The sequence below is a fragment of the Tiliqua scincoides genome, chromosome 5 (assembly GCF_035046505.1).
Source record: "Tiliqua scincoides isolate rTilSci1 chromosome 5, rTilSci1.hap2, whole genome shotgun sequence".
Classification (NCBI taxonomy): domain Eukaryota; kingdom Metazoa; phylum Chordata; class Lepidosauria; order Squamata; family Scincidae; genus Tiliqua; species Tiliqua scincoides.
Window position 1 is genome coordinate 78,669,480 of NC_089825.1, and position 19,549 is coordinate 78,689,028.

Sequence of the window (19,549 nt, forward strand, 5' to 3'; positions counted from 1 at the left end):
GGAGCCAGGAAACAAGTTAAACCCCAACATCCAGAATGAGAGCAGCTACTTGTGCTGAATTTGTGCCTGCCAGGCACAGGGGCACTTTCTGGGATACAGGTGGTGGCACTAGGCTGGTGCTCCTCTAAGCAGCTAATGGCTGTAGCGATTTCATCAAACTGCCCCTGCAGCCTAGATCTGTCCTCCCAGCTCAGGTAATGAATGATTCCAGGCAGCTTTAATTGGCTAAATTTGATACAGTGGACTTTCAGGTTTTAGCTCTAATTGACCACAAAATCATAAGTCTGGAACACAGCCAGCAAGTCTCCTCGGCCCTGTAGCAATCTCATCCCCCACTGGATGATTCTAGGGCAGCAATTTCCCCCACTCTCCTTGGAAAAATGCAGACAACTATGCACTGTTGACTTTTGAAACAAAAAATGTCTTTATTCCCAGCTCTGATCAAGGACTCTGCAAGGTACATCAGACCCCAGGATGACTAAAAAAGAGAATGCAGTGAGTATGTGTAGAGAATGTTTCCCTACCCTTCTTAATCAGACTAAGGTTGCCTACTTTTGAAACCAGTTCCTCACTTTGTGCCTTTGAATCCATTTGTGCCCAGCCCACAGGTGTACACATTTAGTCCCTGTTGCTTGTATATATAACATTGGGCAGAAATGGCTTAACAGCTTGATTTTTAGAAATCAGTAAAGTTGTAGTTCGCTACAGTCCAGAGATGTCCTAGTGAGTCTGTGATGCTACTCTCCTCTCCCCTTCTCTTGTTTTCAAATACAGGTGTGCCCCCATATCCACAGGGGTTCTGTTCTGGAACCTCCCACCCCACCCTCGTGGTTATGTGAAACCATGGATACCGGCAAATGCCTGCCCCCGCCCTCTGAAGCTCTGCTCCCCTCCCCTCCAGGGGGTCCTCTGAGCCCAGCAGAGACTGTGGACATCTGTCTGCAGCCTCTGCCGGGCTCACACTGAGTACTAGAGCGGACAAAACATCACTTCTGGTTTCTCAGTGAAACCAGAAGTGACATTTTTAATTCCTTATAAGGCATTCATTGAGAAACCGGAAGTGACATTTTTCAGCTCTAGGTCTCAGATGACTACCTAGAGGTGAGGGGAGTAGAGCTCCCCTCACCTCTGGAGGGGGTGCACACGGGGCAGGGGTGCAGACCTGATTCACGGATAACTTAATCTGCAGATACAAGATCCATGGGTAAAGGGGGCCCCTGTACAGGGAGCACAGGAAGAGGAGAAGGAATTATAGTAGTGTGGCAAGTCAGGAGGATGTAGCTGTGCCATTTGGTATCCCATCTCAGGTGCTCAAAGATTTTGGACCAGGTATGGACCTCTGGCTTCAAGGTATGTTTGACTCTCATCCCCTTACATTGTAGAACAGTCATTTTCAGCTAGTGTGCCATGGCACATTGGTGTGTCGCGAAAGGTGTGCCACAGGAATTTGGAGCGCAGTGGTTGAAAATTGCTGAAATTTTTTTTCTGGTTCTACAGCTGTTTCCAGGGCAACTGTCTAGTACTAAGGAATACTTCCATATTCCTAGTTTTTCCTATAGAAAACTAGAATAACAGGGAGAATTTTTCCATTCCAGCCCTGTCCCAAACAAGCTAGTTTTGGAGATGTAGGAAGGTGTAGGGCCTCTCCATTTTTTGGTATTATAAAGCTATTGTTCTTCAAATATTTGCAAAAGGAAGATGTTCAATTCCAGGAGGGCTGTACCATGTATTTTTTTTCTGATGAGGAATTCCACTCAAGTGAAATACATGTTTACCAAAACTCCCACTAAGAGTGTGATCCAGTAAGCCTCACTGGTAAGGTGGTGGACCAATGGCCACAATGGTGTAGTGGTTCAGGAGTTGGACATCCAGGTTCAAATCCCTGCTTAGCCATCACATCTAGGCTTTGCGAAATGTGTTTGATCCCAAATACCTATGAATGCTCTTTTGTTCAGAAGGATGGTGTAGTTAGTGCTATGTAATGGTTAAGGACATGACCTATAATAAGCCAGGAAATTCCAAGGTCAACACTAGGGCTGCCAACTGCCTAGTAAACCAGAGCTAGCCTGGTCTTGTGCATTTAACATGCGCTTGATGCAGGCAGTGAAGCTATTTCACAGCACAAAGAACCTACCAATGCCAGGAGATTGAGGCCCAGTTGAAGGGCATGTCCTGGTTTCTAAGCAGGATTGTGGTGGAAACTTTTGAAGTAAGGATGCTCAATTTTAAATTGCAGAATTTTCTTCTCCTGCCTCCTACTTCTACTTGAAAACTTACTATACTTCATTTAAAGATTCCACTCATTTCAACCCAAGCTCTTGGCGGGTTACAACACTTTTAAAATAAATGTATTAGAATGGGGAAACAATATTTTAAAAATGATCTCAAATAGATATAAAAGTTATACAGTATTACAGCGCTAGCCTCTGCATATTTACTCAAAAGGCCCACTGTGTTCTATAGGATTTACCCCCAGGTAAATTTGCATAGTATTGTAGCCTTAATGCAAGACATACTGCCTCTCAGGCAACCCTTGCTAAAGATGATGGTGTAAGTATTGACATATGCCCCTGGGCAAATTTCTGCACTTGCCTCTTGCTGAGCCTTATACTTCTCCACTAAGGTTATCTAAAAAGAATTTCAAAGGCAGCCTCTGAGCACTCTTGCTGATGACATCACTGCTCCTGCTGTAGGAGAAGTCCTGGCTCTGCTCCCCCTCATCTATGCCCCTATTCAGAAACTGGCAACCCTGTTCAAACTCACTGGATGGCCTTAGGCAAGTTATCTCTCAGGCCCACCCACGTCCCTCCCGTGACTACAGTGACTATCAACATCTTGGAACATTAGGAAAAAGATCTGAAGCAGATACTAAATATTGTTGTTCACAGTACTTTAAAAAGGAACATTTGCATAGCACTTTCTGAATGTACAAGGCACTTCACATGGGTCACCTTAAAAGTTATTCTTACAACAACTTTGGAAATTAAGTATTTATGCCTGTACTGTAGCCAAGGAGCATAGGCTGCAAGCAGTGGCATAGCTAAGGGTGTGCGGGGGTAGCAATGGCACCGGGTGACAAGCTTTAGGGGGGCAACAACCTGAGCTTGACACTAGCGGCCAAAATTGTGAAAACCTTGGTATTTTCGAATAATACTATCAAGTTATACACCATTCAGTGTAGAATTTAATGCATAATGCAATGAAACAAACCATGTCAAAATATCTCCATTCTATCAAATGTTATAGCCAAATAACCAGAAAATAAAAATACAACTGCATTATTTAACAAAAGCTGACCAATGAGACTGAGTGTTCCAAGAGCCTATTAGGTATTAGGTGGCAGAGAAAGTGGTTGGCAAGCTGCTGGGGAGAGGAGGCAGATTTTCCCTCATTTTCACTTTTTTTTGAAGCCCAGGTGTGACGTCTCTTTTGGGGCATCATTTTGAGCTTGGCACTGGGCTACGCAATCATTAGCTACACCACTGGCTGCATGGGAGCATCTTGCCTAAGGAAACAGAATGCATTCATGGCAGAGGCAAAATTTGAACCACAGAAACACTGGCTCATAGCTGAGGCTGTTCACCACTATGCTATGCCACTGTTTGAACTTCATAGCTCGAGAACACTCTTTTATGAATCCAGTCTTCCTAGCTGGAAATGGGTTTTATGGGGTTACCAAGATGGGCTGCCAGCTTTTGAACCAGCTCCTGGAGCTGTTTCTTTAAAAGAAGCTTGATATGTTGTCATTAAGCAGGTGATAAAGTTTCCCTCCGTGCTGGAGAAAAGCTCATTTTTCCTTCAATTTCTGAAGATTAAATAGATGTTAAAGCATAAGAGCAACCCAGTCTGGTCACTTGGCAACCCTGTTGCCAAGATGGAACTGAAAAAATATGAACTAGAATAAACCAGGCTAGGGTCAACTACCTTTTTCTCCTGGCAGGGCTCCCGTTCTTCATTCTAAAGCCAACCACTGGGGGACTGTTAGGGGAAAATGCATAATAATCTGAACAGTTAACACAGGAGCCCATTAGTGATCCTGCCCCAAGAAACCCTGAGCAGAAAACTAGGAGACAAACATGACTCCTATGGCAAGGATTCAATCCTGCAGCCAGGAACTGCTGGGCTGTGCTTTGTCTTCTGGGGGTGCACAAGGGAGCTATCCAAATGCAAACAGACAAGGGGAAAATTGCAAGGAGAGAGAGGAGAAAAATACATTTGCTGATTGGGAAGTTATTAAATATTTAAAGTCACAGAGCCCACCGGCCTTTTAGACTTTCCATCTCTACAAAATGAATCACGGGGAGATATAGCCTGCACTGCGCTCGCTCACTTGCTCTCCCTCTCTCCCTCCCTCTCTGTCTAATGTGCAACACTGAAGAAGATTCAGGTGTGACATTCAAGGTGTGACAAGAGCGTCCCCATTAAAAGTTGACAATCTGTGCTTTAAATCACATGCTGTTTCTTTCCTTCTCTGGCTCCTTCATTTTTTTTCCTTTTTTTTTTTGAAAGGGTAGGCGATGAATTTTGAGGACTCTGCTCATTGCAAACAAAACACAACTTGAACAGATAAACTAGTCTTTAACATTTGAATGGCGCCCTTGAGCTAGAGGATAGGTATTCTACAGGGATTACGGCAGTGTTTCCTAAGGTAAGATGTGAGGAGCAGGAGAGGAGGATAATAAATGTTAAAGGCACTGTATCTGTCACTTTTCCTTAGAATTCTTCTCACCCAGGGCTTCTGAGAAGAATTTTATCAGGAGGTACAAAGTTTCTTTTGGGCCCTTTTTGGGGTACAAGGTTTCTTTTGGGCTTCTTCCCTTCTCCACTGATTCCCTTCCAGCATAATTCCATATGATCATCAGATCATAATTTCTACAAATTACAATATATAAAACTATGTTGGCCTACACCAAATGTGAATACTAGTCTTCACACAGTATATGCAAACATTTTCTGAGATCCCAGGCAATTTCTGGCCCCCTCCTTTGGCTCCCGGGACCTCTTTTTGACCCCAGGCCTGGGTATAATTTACCCCCTGAACCCCCTTCCCAAGGGTCCTTTCCTCACCTCACCTTTCTGCTCCTGCTTCCCTGTCCATGACCTTCAACTCCTCTAGTTTATTTCATTCTGGGTGCAGTCCTAACTCCTTATGTCAGTGCTTTCCAGCACTGACATAAGGGCAGTGCAGCTCCAAGGCAAGGGAACAAACATTCCTTTACTTTGAGGAGGCCTCCGTGAGTGACACCCAACTGCAGGATGCAGCACATGTCCCATTGGCACCAATATGCCAGTGCTGGAAAGCTCTGACATAAGGGGTTAGGATTGCGCCCTCAGTTACGCAGAGTGCTCTGTTTCTGTCAAAGAAACAGAGTCCCATAATCCCATGTTTCACATTAGTCCTGGAACTTCTTCCCACAACACTTATGGATACTACCCCCTCTCTTTTTCATCCTCCTGCAAATCCCTCTCAATAACCACCTTTTCTGCAAAGGCTTTAGCCTTCATCTCCTGCCAAAATGAAGCCCAAGTACTATATGTAGAACTGCATTTGCTCACATTCATCCCTTTGTTATCTTTGAGACCACATCATACAAGAGACCAGACTGAGGGTCCAATCCTATCCAATTTTCCAGTGCCGGTGCTGCTGTGCCCATGGGGTATGCACTGCCTCCTGTGTTGGGGAGGCAGTCACAGAGGCCTCCTCAAGGTATGGGAACATTTGTTCCCTTACCTTGGGGCAGCATGGTGGCTGCAGAAGGCTGGAAAATTGGATAGGATTGGGCCCTGAATCAGAACATTTGCCATTCAAATCTTACCACTGCCAAGCAATCACTAGGTGACCTTAGGCAAGCCACCAGGGGTGGTGTCAGGTGTCAACCAGGTTTGGGACTAACCAGTCAGAGAGCCCACCTAACCTGGCCAACCTCTGAACAATACTGGCAGCAGAGGTAGTATCCAACGTGCTATATCAGGGATATCATGGGTGAACTTAGGAGGTCTTAGCATTGCCCCAGGGCCCCCCAAAACTCAGATTTAATTTTGGATCAGATGTCAGTGCTTCAGTCTGTTATGTTATGAAGGAGAGCTCAGTGAAATCTGCATCTTGGTCTATGGTAGAAGATTCAGCAAGCCCATTTTTTTTAAAAAGCAAGAAATATCCCGCAAGTTATGTAGATCTCCTTGAGGCTTCATTTGAACTGTGATTGAGCCCCAAACTTGTTCCAAATGCTAAGGGTCTGCCTTGGAAGATGCATTAAAGGAGTGTTTTGAGCATTTGTGTACAATGTCTGTCCCCCACCAGGCAGGAGCCACATCTATTCCCAACATTGTTAGAGATGGAGGATGGCTTCCATGCTGTCTTGAGTCCCTGTCTCGCTCATATTACAAATTAAGCCCTGGAAACAATCCTTTGCAATGTTTTCAGATGTGGCTGTATTTGGAATTTGAAAGATTAGCAGTATATTGCCAATGGGTCCATTGGAATGAGATATTACATACAGCACTTGGAGGAGGGGATCCTAACCCATGTCGCCGCTACATCTTTGAGAGTGACTAGCTAGATCCCCTCACTTGCTTGCCTTTTTTGCAGAGATGGGCGGATTAGCTTCTATGCTTTGAACAGCTGCATAAATAGGCAGACACATCACATGTTCCACCAGTGCACTTTCATGTTAGGCGTCAAACTTCTGCTTGTCATGCAGTTCTTAAAGGCACAGAAACCTTGTCATGAAAAAGGTGGCAATCCTGCTGGACAATCAAGGACAGCAGTGGCAAAACTCACCACCACTGCGCAACGTAGTCCCCATTTGGTCCGCATCTTTCTGTTCCGCCCATGCGCCACATGTAGTCCTCCACAATTAAGGAACAGGGATGCTCTCGGTAGTTGCATCTACTTCCCAGCTTCGCGACAGGATGTCTGAGCAGATGCAACTATGTCCCTGTCCCCCGATTGTGGAGGACTACATGCAACGCCTGGGTGGAACATTAAGGTCTGCTCACCAGGCGGATGGATTCACCTGAACTCCAGACTCAGCTCCTAGACCGGGCTTCGAGCAGCCCTAATCTAGGATAATCTGGACAGCTACCATTATGGTCAAAGCTTGAGGAATGTTCAATAGAATGTAGTGTAACAGTTTCCATGTCTACCAGTCTTACTGCCCAACCCTATCTCCCACCGTTGGTGCAGATGCAGCAACAAAGACAGAGTGCACACTACATCCAATGGTGAAGGGGGGCAATCAGACAGCCAACAGGAGGTAAGTCAGTACTGCTGGATCCACCCCCTGCCCTTTCCCCTCTCTACCTTGAAGCTCTCCTTGCCTGTGGCTTACCAGCACCAGCAGGGGCTCTGGAGACTCTGCCGCATAGGCCACACTACTGCCTGTTTGTGGCAGATGCCCAGCAATATGCAACAGTGGCCTGCCTATTGTGCCACTGTAAAAGGCCTAGCTCTGCTGGAACACTAGTTCTGGCAGCACAAGGCCCTGATAGATTGAGACCATAAACTACTAATGGGCTGACAACACCATGGCAAAAGCTGTAAGAGTTCTCCATAGAAGGTGATTGAAGAGCTCTGAGAAACTGACCTGTCTAGGGCTTCAATCCTACATGCACTTTCCTCTGAGTAAGCTCCATTGGAACCTACTTCTGGGTAGTCATGCATAGGATTGATGTGTAGGATTTGTGCAAGGCAGGTACTCCGAGATTAATTTTCAGACACATTTACTTGGTGGAATACATTACTGAGAACCATCTAATATTTACATACAATTGGCACTGCCAAGGCAAGACTCTTCAAACATGTTACCTTTTTTACTTCCCCAGAATTCAAGTTTGAGAAGTATATGCAGTACATAACTTGAGGGCATGTGAACCTCAGCCTTGACACAATCTGTAATCTCTGAACTTTGAGACTAGAGAGGCTTTTCACAGCTGAGGAGAAGCTCCCACTGAATGGATAGCTTCTAACCCTGAAGAAGGAAACCACTGAATGTAGTTACTGTTGGCATCCTTCAGTCTTGGAAGACTATGGTATTGCGCTCTGAATGGTGGTTCTGGAACAGTGTCCTCTCCAGTGTGCGAAGCCTGGGTAAAGTAGGTATGGAGGATAGGCTGTTACCCATGCAGCAAATCCCCCCTCTCCACGTTGCTGAAATGGTCCAATGGAAAGGCGGAAGCCAATACGGTTGGTTCCAGCGGTGTCGCAGGAGTTGCCAGAACGTGACTGTGTTCAGCCATGAACTGCCTCAGGGACTCCGGCTCCGGATTTTGCCTCGAGGTTGACTCCTGAAGCCTCTTCCATAACTGGATGTAGCCACAAGGCAGTGGAGATTTGGGATCAGAGTTTTCCTTCTCTCAGATGAGCTGCCTTCCCAGGCTAAGGAGTCCCATCTACCCGGTGGCTGTTCAGTCACCTCTTAGGACAAGGACAGCCAAACTGAGGGCCTATTCTTATCCCCCAGCCCCCAGGGGTTAACTGAATGCAGTGGCTTTTTTTAAAGACAACCACCATCAGACTGAAACTCCGGCCTCTTGCAATGGGTGGCCAGGTAGTAATTCATCAGCAGCATAAGAATGGCACTTTGTACATGTTCAGAGGCACTCTATCATCCCTTCACAGATTTAGTTCTTACATTTGTATTACACCCTTTCTCCAGGGAGCTCAGAGTAGTGTACATGCTCCTGTTTAGCCTCACAACAACCTTGTCAGGTTGAAAGACAGTGACTGGCCCAAAGTCACACAGTGAGTTTCATGGCTAAGAGAAAATTTGAACCCGTGTTTCCTCAACAATTATCTGACATTCTAACCAGTATACCACACTAACTCTCTTCCAATAGGCAAGGCACTGGCTCTCAAAGCAGATTCAGGGTGTGATCCTGGATGGGACCCTTTCTTTCTTTCTTTCTTTCTTTCTTTCTTTCTTTCTTTCTTTCTTTCTTTCTTTCTTTCTTTCTTTCTTTCTTTCTTTCTTTCTTTCTTTCCCTGTGACCTCTGATGTGAGGAAACTTAATATATATTGAATAGTAAATTTAAAGTACTCCTTTTCGAAAAGAAGAAGGGACGATTAAATCATTTCTGGTCCCTTTTCCACATTCTTAAAGGAGGGAACACCAAAGCCATCTGGGGAGGCCTGGGCCAGAAGCACCACAGCCCAGGAGGAGAAAGGAGCTGTGACCTTTAAGGAACAGCTTCCCCTCTGCCCTCCAAGATGATTGTGCTTTGTGTTTTTAAATCTTGCTGCAAAGGATCTATTTATTTATTCATGTACTTAGTTTTACTGGAAATGAGAAATAACTCCCCCTCACCCTGTGTTTGTAGACAACAGCCCCTCCAGAATCTGGTCTGATAAACTCTTTCTAATGGTTCCTCTAGCAACTGGAAACTACCGATAAATAACAACAAAGTTTTTTAAAGGCAACCACATACCTATAGATGAGTGTTCACTGTTGCATGCTCACTCCCCCCCCCCCCATTGTCCCATGTTCTGTCACACGCTCCATCCAGATGATTAGAAAGTGGGTTTCCCTACCCTTTCAGCACATACGGATGCGACTGTGAGTGTGAAACCAGGGCTGGGGTAAAACCTTCTACATTATTAATTGACAGAGTACAAAGGTGTGATCCTGAATATGAGGTGGCAGCATCCGTGTATGTATATTTTAGGCACGGCTGAGTGTTCGCCAAGGGAAGGAGCACATGGTCAAAAGAGACAGAGATGGATCTGTAACAGGATGCAAAATGAAAAGCGGTTTGGCGAAGGCTGGGCTTAATTATGAAATTCAGTTAGAAAGCATCAAGAATCTCACTGCTGGTCTCCCTCTGGTTGGATTAACTAGAGCTATCACAAAGGGATGGTTTGATAAGACTGTGGTGGTGGTGGACAAGGGAGGCAGCTCCTGTCTTTGCAGTTCCCCTTCTGTCTTTTTCAGCCCCTGAAGCATGTGATTTTTTAATATCTTAAAGAAAACTTTTTAAAAAAAATGTTCCTGCACCACATAACCCCACCCCAAACTATTCTAGAAAGTGGAAAACAGGTTTCAAATATCATCACATAATTTTGTTTTAAATGAGAGCATCCTGGGCACTATATAATAAGCTGATTAGTGAATGTTTGTCCCAAACTATATTCAATTTCATCATTTAAATTAAGAGAAATATACAGAGATAAATTGACAGAGGAGAAAAGGGTGAGCTGATCTCTGTGAAATTGACTCAAGTGAGCTTCACTTCTGAGAGCACAGACCTGAGAGCAAATCCCATTGAATTCAGTGAGCCTTGATTCTGAGTAGACCTCCATACCAACAAATGTATTCTTCCTAGGATGCAGACTCCATTGAACTCTATCAGCCTTGGAGAATGCTGTCAGAAAAGCATCCTTTCACCCACCTCAGAAGTTTGGGGGAAGGCTCCAGACTCTTCCTATAATAAAGTTAGAGGGCTCTTAGCAATGATCTCCTTTTCTTCCCGGTAACATATGGGGGGGGGGCACTGCAAATGACAAAATGTTTTCCTTGAAGGAAGAAAATACTTTAAGGGGGAACTAAGGGGGAAGCATTGCCCCTTTCATCAGGAGCAGATTGAGAGATGGATGTTGCATGTGTGTTTGGGGGAAGGGGGGGAATGAGAAGGGTTGCCAAAGGCAGGCAGGTCCAGATTTCATATGGCCATGCATATTCTAAAGACAGGAGTGGAAAGTTTGGGGGATGAGGAAGAGGACGCATGTCCCATACTATTTGGGGGCTGCTATTGCTGGAGAAGATCCCCTGACTCCACACTTGTACGGATTTGAGGTTATGTGTAGATGAGCCTACAAAACTTGCTTGGGCCTCTCTCTCTCTCTCTCTCTCTCTCTCTCTCTCTCTCTCTCTCTCTCTCTCTCACACACACACACACACACACACACACACACACACACTCACTCACTCACTCACTCACTCACACACCCCTGGATGTTACAGAATCCATGGGGAGGGGTAATTCCTCTGACACCAAAAGAGCTATGTGCACTTTATATCACACAGGAACATCTCTACACATCCAGGTTCCTGAATGTTCACAGGAACCTGGATGTCCACAGATGTTCCTGAGTTAGCAACGATACAATATATGCATTCAATTTAAAGGTCAGCCTTGGTGCCTACACGTTAAATGCGGTGTGATAACTATCCATGCGGACAGACTATGCTTGTTGACTGTCATGTGTGAATTGAGTTAATGAGTTGTCTGGTGAGTTGCATACCACTGGATGCAGTGCACGCCCCATTGGCACAGCTGTACCAGCCCTGGAAAATTGGGTAGGATTGGGCTCTGAAAAAGTCTCTCTTTCTCTCTGGATTCTCCTCCCCAACTCACCAGACAACTCATTAACTCAATTCACACATGACAGTCAACAAGCATAGTCTGTCCGCATGGATAGTTATCACACCGCATTTAACGTGTAGGCACCAAGGCTGACCTTTAAATTGAATGCATATATTGTATCGTTGCTAACTCAGGAACATCTGTGGACATCCAGGTTCCTGTGAACATTCAGGAACCTGGATGTGTAGAGATGTTCCTGTGTGATATAAAGTGCACATAGCTCTTTTGGTGTCAGAGGAATTACCCCTCCCCATGGATTCTGTAACATCCAGGGGTGTGTGAGTGAGTGAGTGAGTGAGTGAGTGTGTGTGTGTGTGTGTGTGTGTGTGTGTGTGTGAGAGAGAGAGAGAGAGAGAGAGAGAGAGAGAGAGAGAGAGAGAGAGAGAGAGAGAGAGGCCCAAGCAAGTTTTGTAGGCTCATCTACACATAACCTCAAATCCGTACAAGTGTGGAGTCAGGGGATCTTCTCCAGCAATAGCAGCCCCCAAATAGTATGGGACATGCGTCCTCTTCCTCATCCCCCAAACTTTCCACTCCTGTCTTTAGAATATGCATGGCCATATGAAATCTGGACCTGCCTGCCTTTGGCAACCCTTCTCATTCCCCCCCTTCCCCCAAACACACATGCAACATCCATCTCTCAATCTGCTCCTGATGAAAGGGGCAATGCTTCCCCCTTAGTTCCCCCTTAAAGTATTTTCTTCCTTCAAGGAAAACATTTTGTCATTTGCAGTGCCCCCCCCCCATATGTTACCGGGAAGAAAAGGAGATCATTGCTAAGAGCCCTCTAACTTTATTATAGGAAGAGTCTGGAGCCTTCCCCCAAACTTCTGAGGTGGGTGAAAGGATGCTTTTCTGACAGCATTCTCCAAGGCTGATAGAGTTCAATGGAGTCTGCATCCTAGGAAGAATACATTTGTTGGTATGGAGGTCTACTCAGAATCAAGGCTCACTGAATTCAATGGGATTTGCTCTCAGGTCTGTGCTCTCAGAAGTGAAGCTCACTTGAGTCAATTTCACAGAGATCAGCTCACCCTTTTCTCCTCTGTCAATTTATCTCTGTATATTTCTCTTAATTTAAATGATGAAATTGAATATAGTTTGGGACAAACATTCACTAATCAGCTTATTATATAGTGCCCAGGATGCTCTCATTTAAAACAAAATTATGTGATGATATTTGAAACCTGTTTTCCACTTTCTAGAATAGTTTGGGGTGGGGTTATGTGGTGCAGGAACATTTTTTTTAAAAAGTTTTCTTTAAGATATTAAAAAATCACATGCTTCAGGGGCTGAAAAAGACAGAAGGGGAACTGCAAAGACAGGAGCTGCCTCCCTTGTCCACCACCACCACAGTCTTATCAAACCATCCCTTTGTGATAGCTCTAGTTAATCCAACCAGAGGGAGACCAGCAGTGAGATTCTTGATGCTTTCTAACTGAATTTCATAATTAAGCCCAGCCTTCGCCAAACCGCTTTTCATTTTGCATCCTGTTACAGATCCATCTCTGTCTCTTTTGACCATGTGCTCCTTCCCTTGGCGAACACTCAGCCGTGCCTAAAATATACATACACGGATGCTGCCACCTCATATTCAGGATCACACCTTTGTACTCTGTCAATTAATAATGTAGAAGGTTTTACCCCAGCCCTGGTTTCACACTCACAGTCGCATCCGTATGTGCTGAAAGGGTAGGGAAACCCACTTTCTAATCATCTGGATGGAGCGTGTGACAGAACATGGGACAATGGGGGGGGGGGAGTGAGCATGCAACAGTGAACACTCATCTATAGGTATGTGGTTGCCTTTAAAAAACTTTGTTGTTATTTATCGGTAGTTTCCAGTTGCTAGAGGAACCATTAGAAAGAGTTTATCAGACCAGATTCTGGAGGGGCTGTTGTCTACAAACACAGGGTGAGGGGGAGTTATTTCTCATTTCCAGTAAAACTAAGTACATGAATAAATAAATAGATCCTTTGCAGCAAGATTTAAAAACACAAAGCACAATCATCTTGGAGGGCAGAGGGGAAGCTGTTCCTTAAAGGTCACAGCTCCTTTCTCCTCCTGGGCTGTGGTGCTTCTGGCCCAGGCCTCCCCAGATGGCTTTGGTGTTCCCTCCTTTAAGAATGTGGAAAAGGGACCAGAAATGATTTAATCGTCCCTTCTTCTTTTCGAAAAGGAGTACTTTAAATTTACTATTCAATATATATTAAGTTTCCTCACATCAGAGGTCACAGGGAAAGAAAGAAAGAAAGAAAGAAAGAAAGAAAGAAAGAAAGAAAGAAAGAAAGAAAGAAAGAAAGAAAGAAAGAAAGGGTCCCATCCAGGATCACACCCTGAATCTGCTTTGAGAGCCAGTGCCTTGCCTATTGGAAGAGAGTTAGTGTGGTATACTGGTTAGAATGTCAGATAATTGTTGAGGAAACACGGGTTCAAATTTTCTCTTAGCCATGAAACTCACTGTGTGACTTTGGGCCAGTCACTGTCTTTCAACCTGACAAGGTTGTTGTGAGGCTAAACAGGAGCATGTACACTACTCTGAGCTCCCTGGAGAAAGGGTGTAATACAAATGTAAGAACTAAATCTGTGAAGGGATGATAGAGTGCCTCTGAACATGTACAAAGTGCCATTCTTATGCTGCTGATGAATTACTACCTGGCCACCCATTGCAAGAGGCCGGAGTTTCAGTCTGATGGTGGTTGTCTTTAAAAAAAGCCACTGCATTCAGTTAACCCCTGGGGGCTGGGGGATAAGAATAGGCCCTCAGTTTGGCTGTCCTTGTCCTAAGAGGTGACTGAACAGCCACCGGGTAGATGGGACTCCTTAGCCTGGGAAGGCAGCTCATCTGAGAGAAGGAAAACTCTGATCCCAAATCTCCACTGCCTTGTGGCTACATCCAGTTATGGAAGAGGCTTCAGGAGTCAACCTCGAGGCAAAATCCGGAGCCGGAGTCCCTGAGGCAGTTCATGGCTGAACACAGTCACGTTCTGGCAACTCCTGCGACACCGCTGGAACCAACCGTATTGGCTTCCGCCTTTCCATTGGACCATTTCAGCAACGTGGAGAGGGGGGATTTGCTGCATGGGTAACAGCCTATCCTCCATACCTACTTTACCCAGGCTTCGCACACTGGAGAGGACACTGTTCCAGAACCACCATTCAGAGCGCAATACCATAGTCTTCCAAGACTGAAGGATGCCAACAGTAACTACATTCAGTGGTTTCCTTCTTCAGGGTTAGAAGCTATCCATTCAGTGGGAGCTTCTCCTCAGCTGTGAAAAGCCTCTCTAGTCTCAAAGTTCAGAGATTACAGATTGTGTCAAGGCTGAGGTTCACATGCCCTCAAGTTATGTACTGCATATACTTCTCAAACTTGAATTCTGGGGAAGTAAAAAAGGTAACATGTTTGAAGAGTCTTGCCTTGGCAGTGCCAATTGTATGTAAATATTAGATGGTTCTCAGTAATGTATTCCACCAAGTAAATGTGTCTGAAAATTAATCTCGGAGTACCTGCCTTGCACAAATCCTACACATCAATCCTATGCATGACTACCCAGAAGTAGGTTCCAATGGAGCTTACTCAGAGGAAAGTGCATGTAGGATTGAAGCCCTAGACAGGTCAGTTTCTCAGAGCTCTTCAATCACCTTCTATGGAGAACTCTTACAGCTTTTGCCATGGTGTTGTCAGCCCATTAGTAGTTTATGGTCTCAATCTATCAGGGCCTTGTGCTGCCAGAACTAGTGTTCCAGCAGAGCTAGGCCTTTTACAGTGGCACAATAGGCAGGCCACTGTTGCATATTGCTGGGCATCTGCCACAAACAGGCAGTAGTGTGGCCTATGCGGCAGAGTCTCCAGAGCCCCTGCTGGTGCTGGTAAGCCACAGGCAAGGAGAGCTTCAAGGTAGAGAGGGGAAAGGGCAGGGGGTGGATCCAGCAGTACTGACTTACCTCCTGTTGGCTGTCTGATTGCCCCCCTTCACCATTGGATGTAGTGTGCACTCTGTCTTTGTTGCTGCATCTGCACCAACGGTGGGAGATAGGGTTGGGCAGTAAGACTGGTAGACATGGAAACTGTTACACTACATTCTATTGAACATTCCTCAAGCTTTGACCATAATGGTAGCTGTCCAGATTATCCTAGATTAGGGCTGCTCGAATAAGCCGGTCTAGGAGCTGAGTCTGGAGTTCAGGTGAATCCATCCGCCTGGTGAGCAGACCTTAATGTTCCACCCAGGCGTTGCATGTAGTCCTCCACAATCGGGGGGACAGGGACATAGTTGCATCTGCTCAGACATCCTGTCGCGAAGCTGGGAAGTAGATGCAACTACCGAGAGCATCCCTGTTCCTTAATTGTGGAGGACTACATGTGGCGCATGGGCGGAACAGAAAGATGCGGACCAAATGGGGACTACGATGCGCAGTGGTGGTGAGTTTTGCCACTGCTGTCCTTGATTGTCCAGCAGGATTGCCACCTTTTTCATGACAAGGTTTCTGTGCCTTTAAGAACTGCATGACAAGCAGAAGTTTGACGCCTAACATGAAAGTGCACTGGTGGAACATGTGATGTGTCTGCCTATTTATGCAGCTGTTCAAAGCATAGAAGCTAATCCGCCCATCTCTGCAAAAAAGGCAAGCAAGTGAGGGGATCTAGCTAGTCACTCTCAAAGATGTAGCGGCGACATGGGTTAGGATCCCCTCCTCCAAGTGCTGTATGTAATATCTCATTCCAATGGACCCATTGGCAATATACTGCTAATCTTTCAAATTCCAAATACAGCCACATCTGAAAACATTGCAAAGGATTGTTTCCAATTAATTTGTAATATGAGCGAGACAGGGACTCAAGACAGCATGGAAGCCATCCTCCATCTCTAACAATGTTGGGAATAGATGTGGCTCCTGCCTGGTGGGGGACAGACATTGTACACAAATGCTCAAAACACTCCTTTAATGCATCTTCCAAGGCAGACCCTTAGCATTTGGAACAAGTTTGGGGCTCAATCACAGTTCAAATGAAGCCTCAAGGAGATCTACATAACTTGCGGGATATTTCTTGCTTTTTAAAAAAAATGGGCTTGCTGAATCTTCTACCATAGACCAAGATGCAGATTTCACTGAGCTCTCCTTCATAACATAACAGACTGAAGCACTGACATCTGATCCAAAATTAAATCTGAGTTTTGGGGGGCCCTGGGGCAATGCTAAGACCTCCTAAGTTCACCCATGATATCCCTGATATAGCACGTTGGATACTACCTCTGCTGCCAGTATTGTTCAGAGGTTGGCCAGGTTAGGTGGGCTCTCTGACTGGTTAGTCCCAAACCTGGTTGACACCTGACACCACCCCTGGTGGCTTGCCTAAGGTCACCTAGTGATTGCTTGGCAGTGGTAAGATTTGAATGGCAAATGTTCTGATTCAGGGCCCAATCCTATCCAATTTTCCAGCCTTCTGCAGCCACCATGCTGCCCCAAGGTAAGGGAACAAATGTTCCCATACCTTGAGGAGGCCTCTGTGACTGCCTCCCCAACACAGGAGGCAGTGCATACCCCATGGGCACAGCAGCACCGGCACTGGAAAATTGGATAGGATTGGACCCTCAGTCTGGTCTCTTGTATGATGTGGTCTCAAAGATAACAAAGGGATGAATGTGAGCAAATGCAGTTCTACATATAGTACTTGGGCTTCATTTTGGCAGGAGATGAAGGCTAAAGCCTTTGCAGAAAAGGTGGTTATTGAGAGGGATTTGCAGGAGGATGAAAAAGAGAGGGGGTAGTATCCATAAGTGTTGTGGGAAGAAGTTCCAGGACTAATGTGAAACATGGGATTATGGGACTCTGTTTCTTTGACAGAAACAGAGCACTCTGCGTAACTGAGGGCGCAATCCTAACCCCTTATGTCAGAGCTTTCCAGCACTGGCATATTGGTGCCAATGGGACATGTGCTGCATCCTGCAGTTGGGTGTCACTCACGGAGGCCTCCTCAAAGTAAAGGAATGTTTGTTCCCTTGCCTTGGAGCTGCACTGCCCTTATGTCAGTGCTGGAAAGCACTGACATAAGGAGTTAGGACTGCACCCAGAATGAAATAAACTAGAGGAGTTGAAGGTCATGGACAGGGAAGCAGGAGCAGAAAGGTGAGGTGAGGAAAGGACCCTTGGGAAGGGGGTTCAGGGGGTAAATTATACCCAGGCCTGGGGTCAAAAAGAGGTCCCGGGAGCCAAAGGAGGGGGCCAGAAATTGCCTGGGATCTCAGAAAATGTTTGCATATACTGTGTGAAGACTAGTATTCACATTTGGTGTAGGCCAACATAGTTTTATATATTGTAATTTGTAGAAATTATGATCTGATGATCATATGGAATTATGCTGGAAGGGAATCAGTGGAGAAGGGAAGAAGCCCAAAAGAAACCTTGTACCCCAAAAAGGGCCCAAAAGAAACTTTGTACCTCCTGATAAAATTCTTCTCAGAAGCCCTGGGTGAGAAGAATTCTAAGGAAAAGTGACAGATACAGTGCCTTTAACATTTATTATCCTCCTCTCCTGCTATGCAGTGCACGTTATGAGTTCAAGTTATGGGAACATTTGTTCACGTATGAGTTCAAGTTATGGGAACATTTGTTCCCTTACCTTGGGGCTGCATTGTGGCTGCACCGGTGCTGGAAAGTTGGATAGGATTGGGCCCTGTAAGACTCTTAGGTGGCAGTCCTGTACATGCTTTTTGTTGTTGTTCAGTCATTAAGTAGTGCCTGACTCTTGGTGACCCCATGGACCACAGCATGCCAGGCCCCCCTGTCTACCACTAACTTTCAGACCAGGGGACTGAACTCCATGGGACTCCCAGTACTCCTCCATAGGATCGGACTGTCACATATCTACTCAGAAGTGTAGATCCCCGGTCAGGGTGCCAGTGCGGAGCTCTGGGGGTTGTCTCCTCTACCTCCAGGAATTCAGGGTTATGATGATGGTGGTCCCAGTGGTGGGGTGTGCGCATGGGACAGGTGAATGCTCGCTCGGGTCCCCCACAGTGGGGCTGGCCCCTGCGCCCACCCAGCGCGGGGTCCGCGCCCCCCACCCCAGCGACGCCCCGGCTGCCTACCTGGCCGTTCTTGCAGAGGTCCGCCCACATGCTGGTGCCGTCCCCGCCGCGCATGAGGACGTGGTAGGTGAAGAAGTAGGTGCCCGGGATGTTGCAGGTGAACTTGCCGGTGGCGGCGTCGTAGTTGTTGCCCAGGTTGGTGACCACGTCGTCGAACTTGAGGATCTCGTAGCCCTCGTGGGGGTTCTTCAGGCCGGCGTAGAAGGCCACGCGGGGCACCGTGGTGTAGGTGGCAGTGCTGATGGCCCCGCTGCTCAAGCCCGGGCCGGGCAAGCCTGGGGGTCCCGGCTTGCCCGGCTCCCCCCTCTCCCCCGGCGGCCCCATGGCCCCCGGAGGGCCCGGCTCCCCCGGGGGCCCCGGGGGGCCCGGCTTGCCCGGCCTGCCAGTCTTGCCCGGGGGGCCCTGCACCAGGGTGGAGGGAGGGGGCAGCCCGCCGCTGGGCTCGCCCCCCTCGGTGCGGATGCCGCTGGCGCTGGTGGTGGAGCCGCCCTTGCCCCCCAGGTAGGGGTCGCAGACCATGCGGCAGGTGCCCAGCATCTCGTAGTGCCCGTCCATGCCCACCGAGTTCACCAGCACCGGGATCAGGATCACCAGGAGCAGGATCATCACCACCCCGATGGCCGCCGCGATCAAAGTTTTCCTGCCCAGGCTCAGCCGCTGGAGGGGCTGGGCGCGCTGCCTCCCCGGCGGGGGAATGGTGACGGGTGGTCCGGGCAGCCTGGCGGGAGAGAGGGGCCGATGGGGGGGGGGGAAGAGACTCCGGTGAAATATGAAGGATCCCCCAGAAGGGGGGAGGAAGCAGAGCAGAAGAGCGCGGTGGGGGGGCTGAGGATCAAAGGAGCCCCTCCTGGGGTGAAGTGGCAGCACCCTCAAGGCGGGGTGCTGCTGTTGGTGGGGGGGAGCCTTCAGGACAGCTGCGAGGGGGACTCCAGGTTTGGTATGGAAAGGTCTAGGAAGGGGGGGGGGAAGACGGGGAGAAAGCGCAGCAGAAAAGAAGTGAGAGAGAGAGAGAGAGAGACTCTGACTGTTCTTTTCCCAGCCCCCCCCCCCGCTCAATACATCTTAGTAAGATGCTCTCATTGATCTGTTTCT

The 19,549-nt window shown here is 47.0% G+C and overlaps 1 protein-coding gene across 1 annotated transcript in view; it reads right to left on the reverse strand.

Moving 5' to 3' along the window:
• Positions 1–19,084, reverse strand: part of C1QL1 (complement C1q like 1) — a 41,350-nt gene extending 22,266 nt beyond the window's left edge. Inside the window, exon 1 of the mRNA XM_066630673.1 lies at positions 18,458–19,084. Coding sequence (XP_066486770.1) covers positions 18,458–19,063 — 606 coding nt within the window. The 5' untranslated portion in view covers positions 19,064–19,084. The remainder of the gene's footprint in view (positions 1–18,457) is intronic.
• Positions 19,085–19,549: the final 465 nt, after the last annotated feature.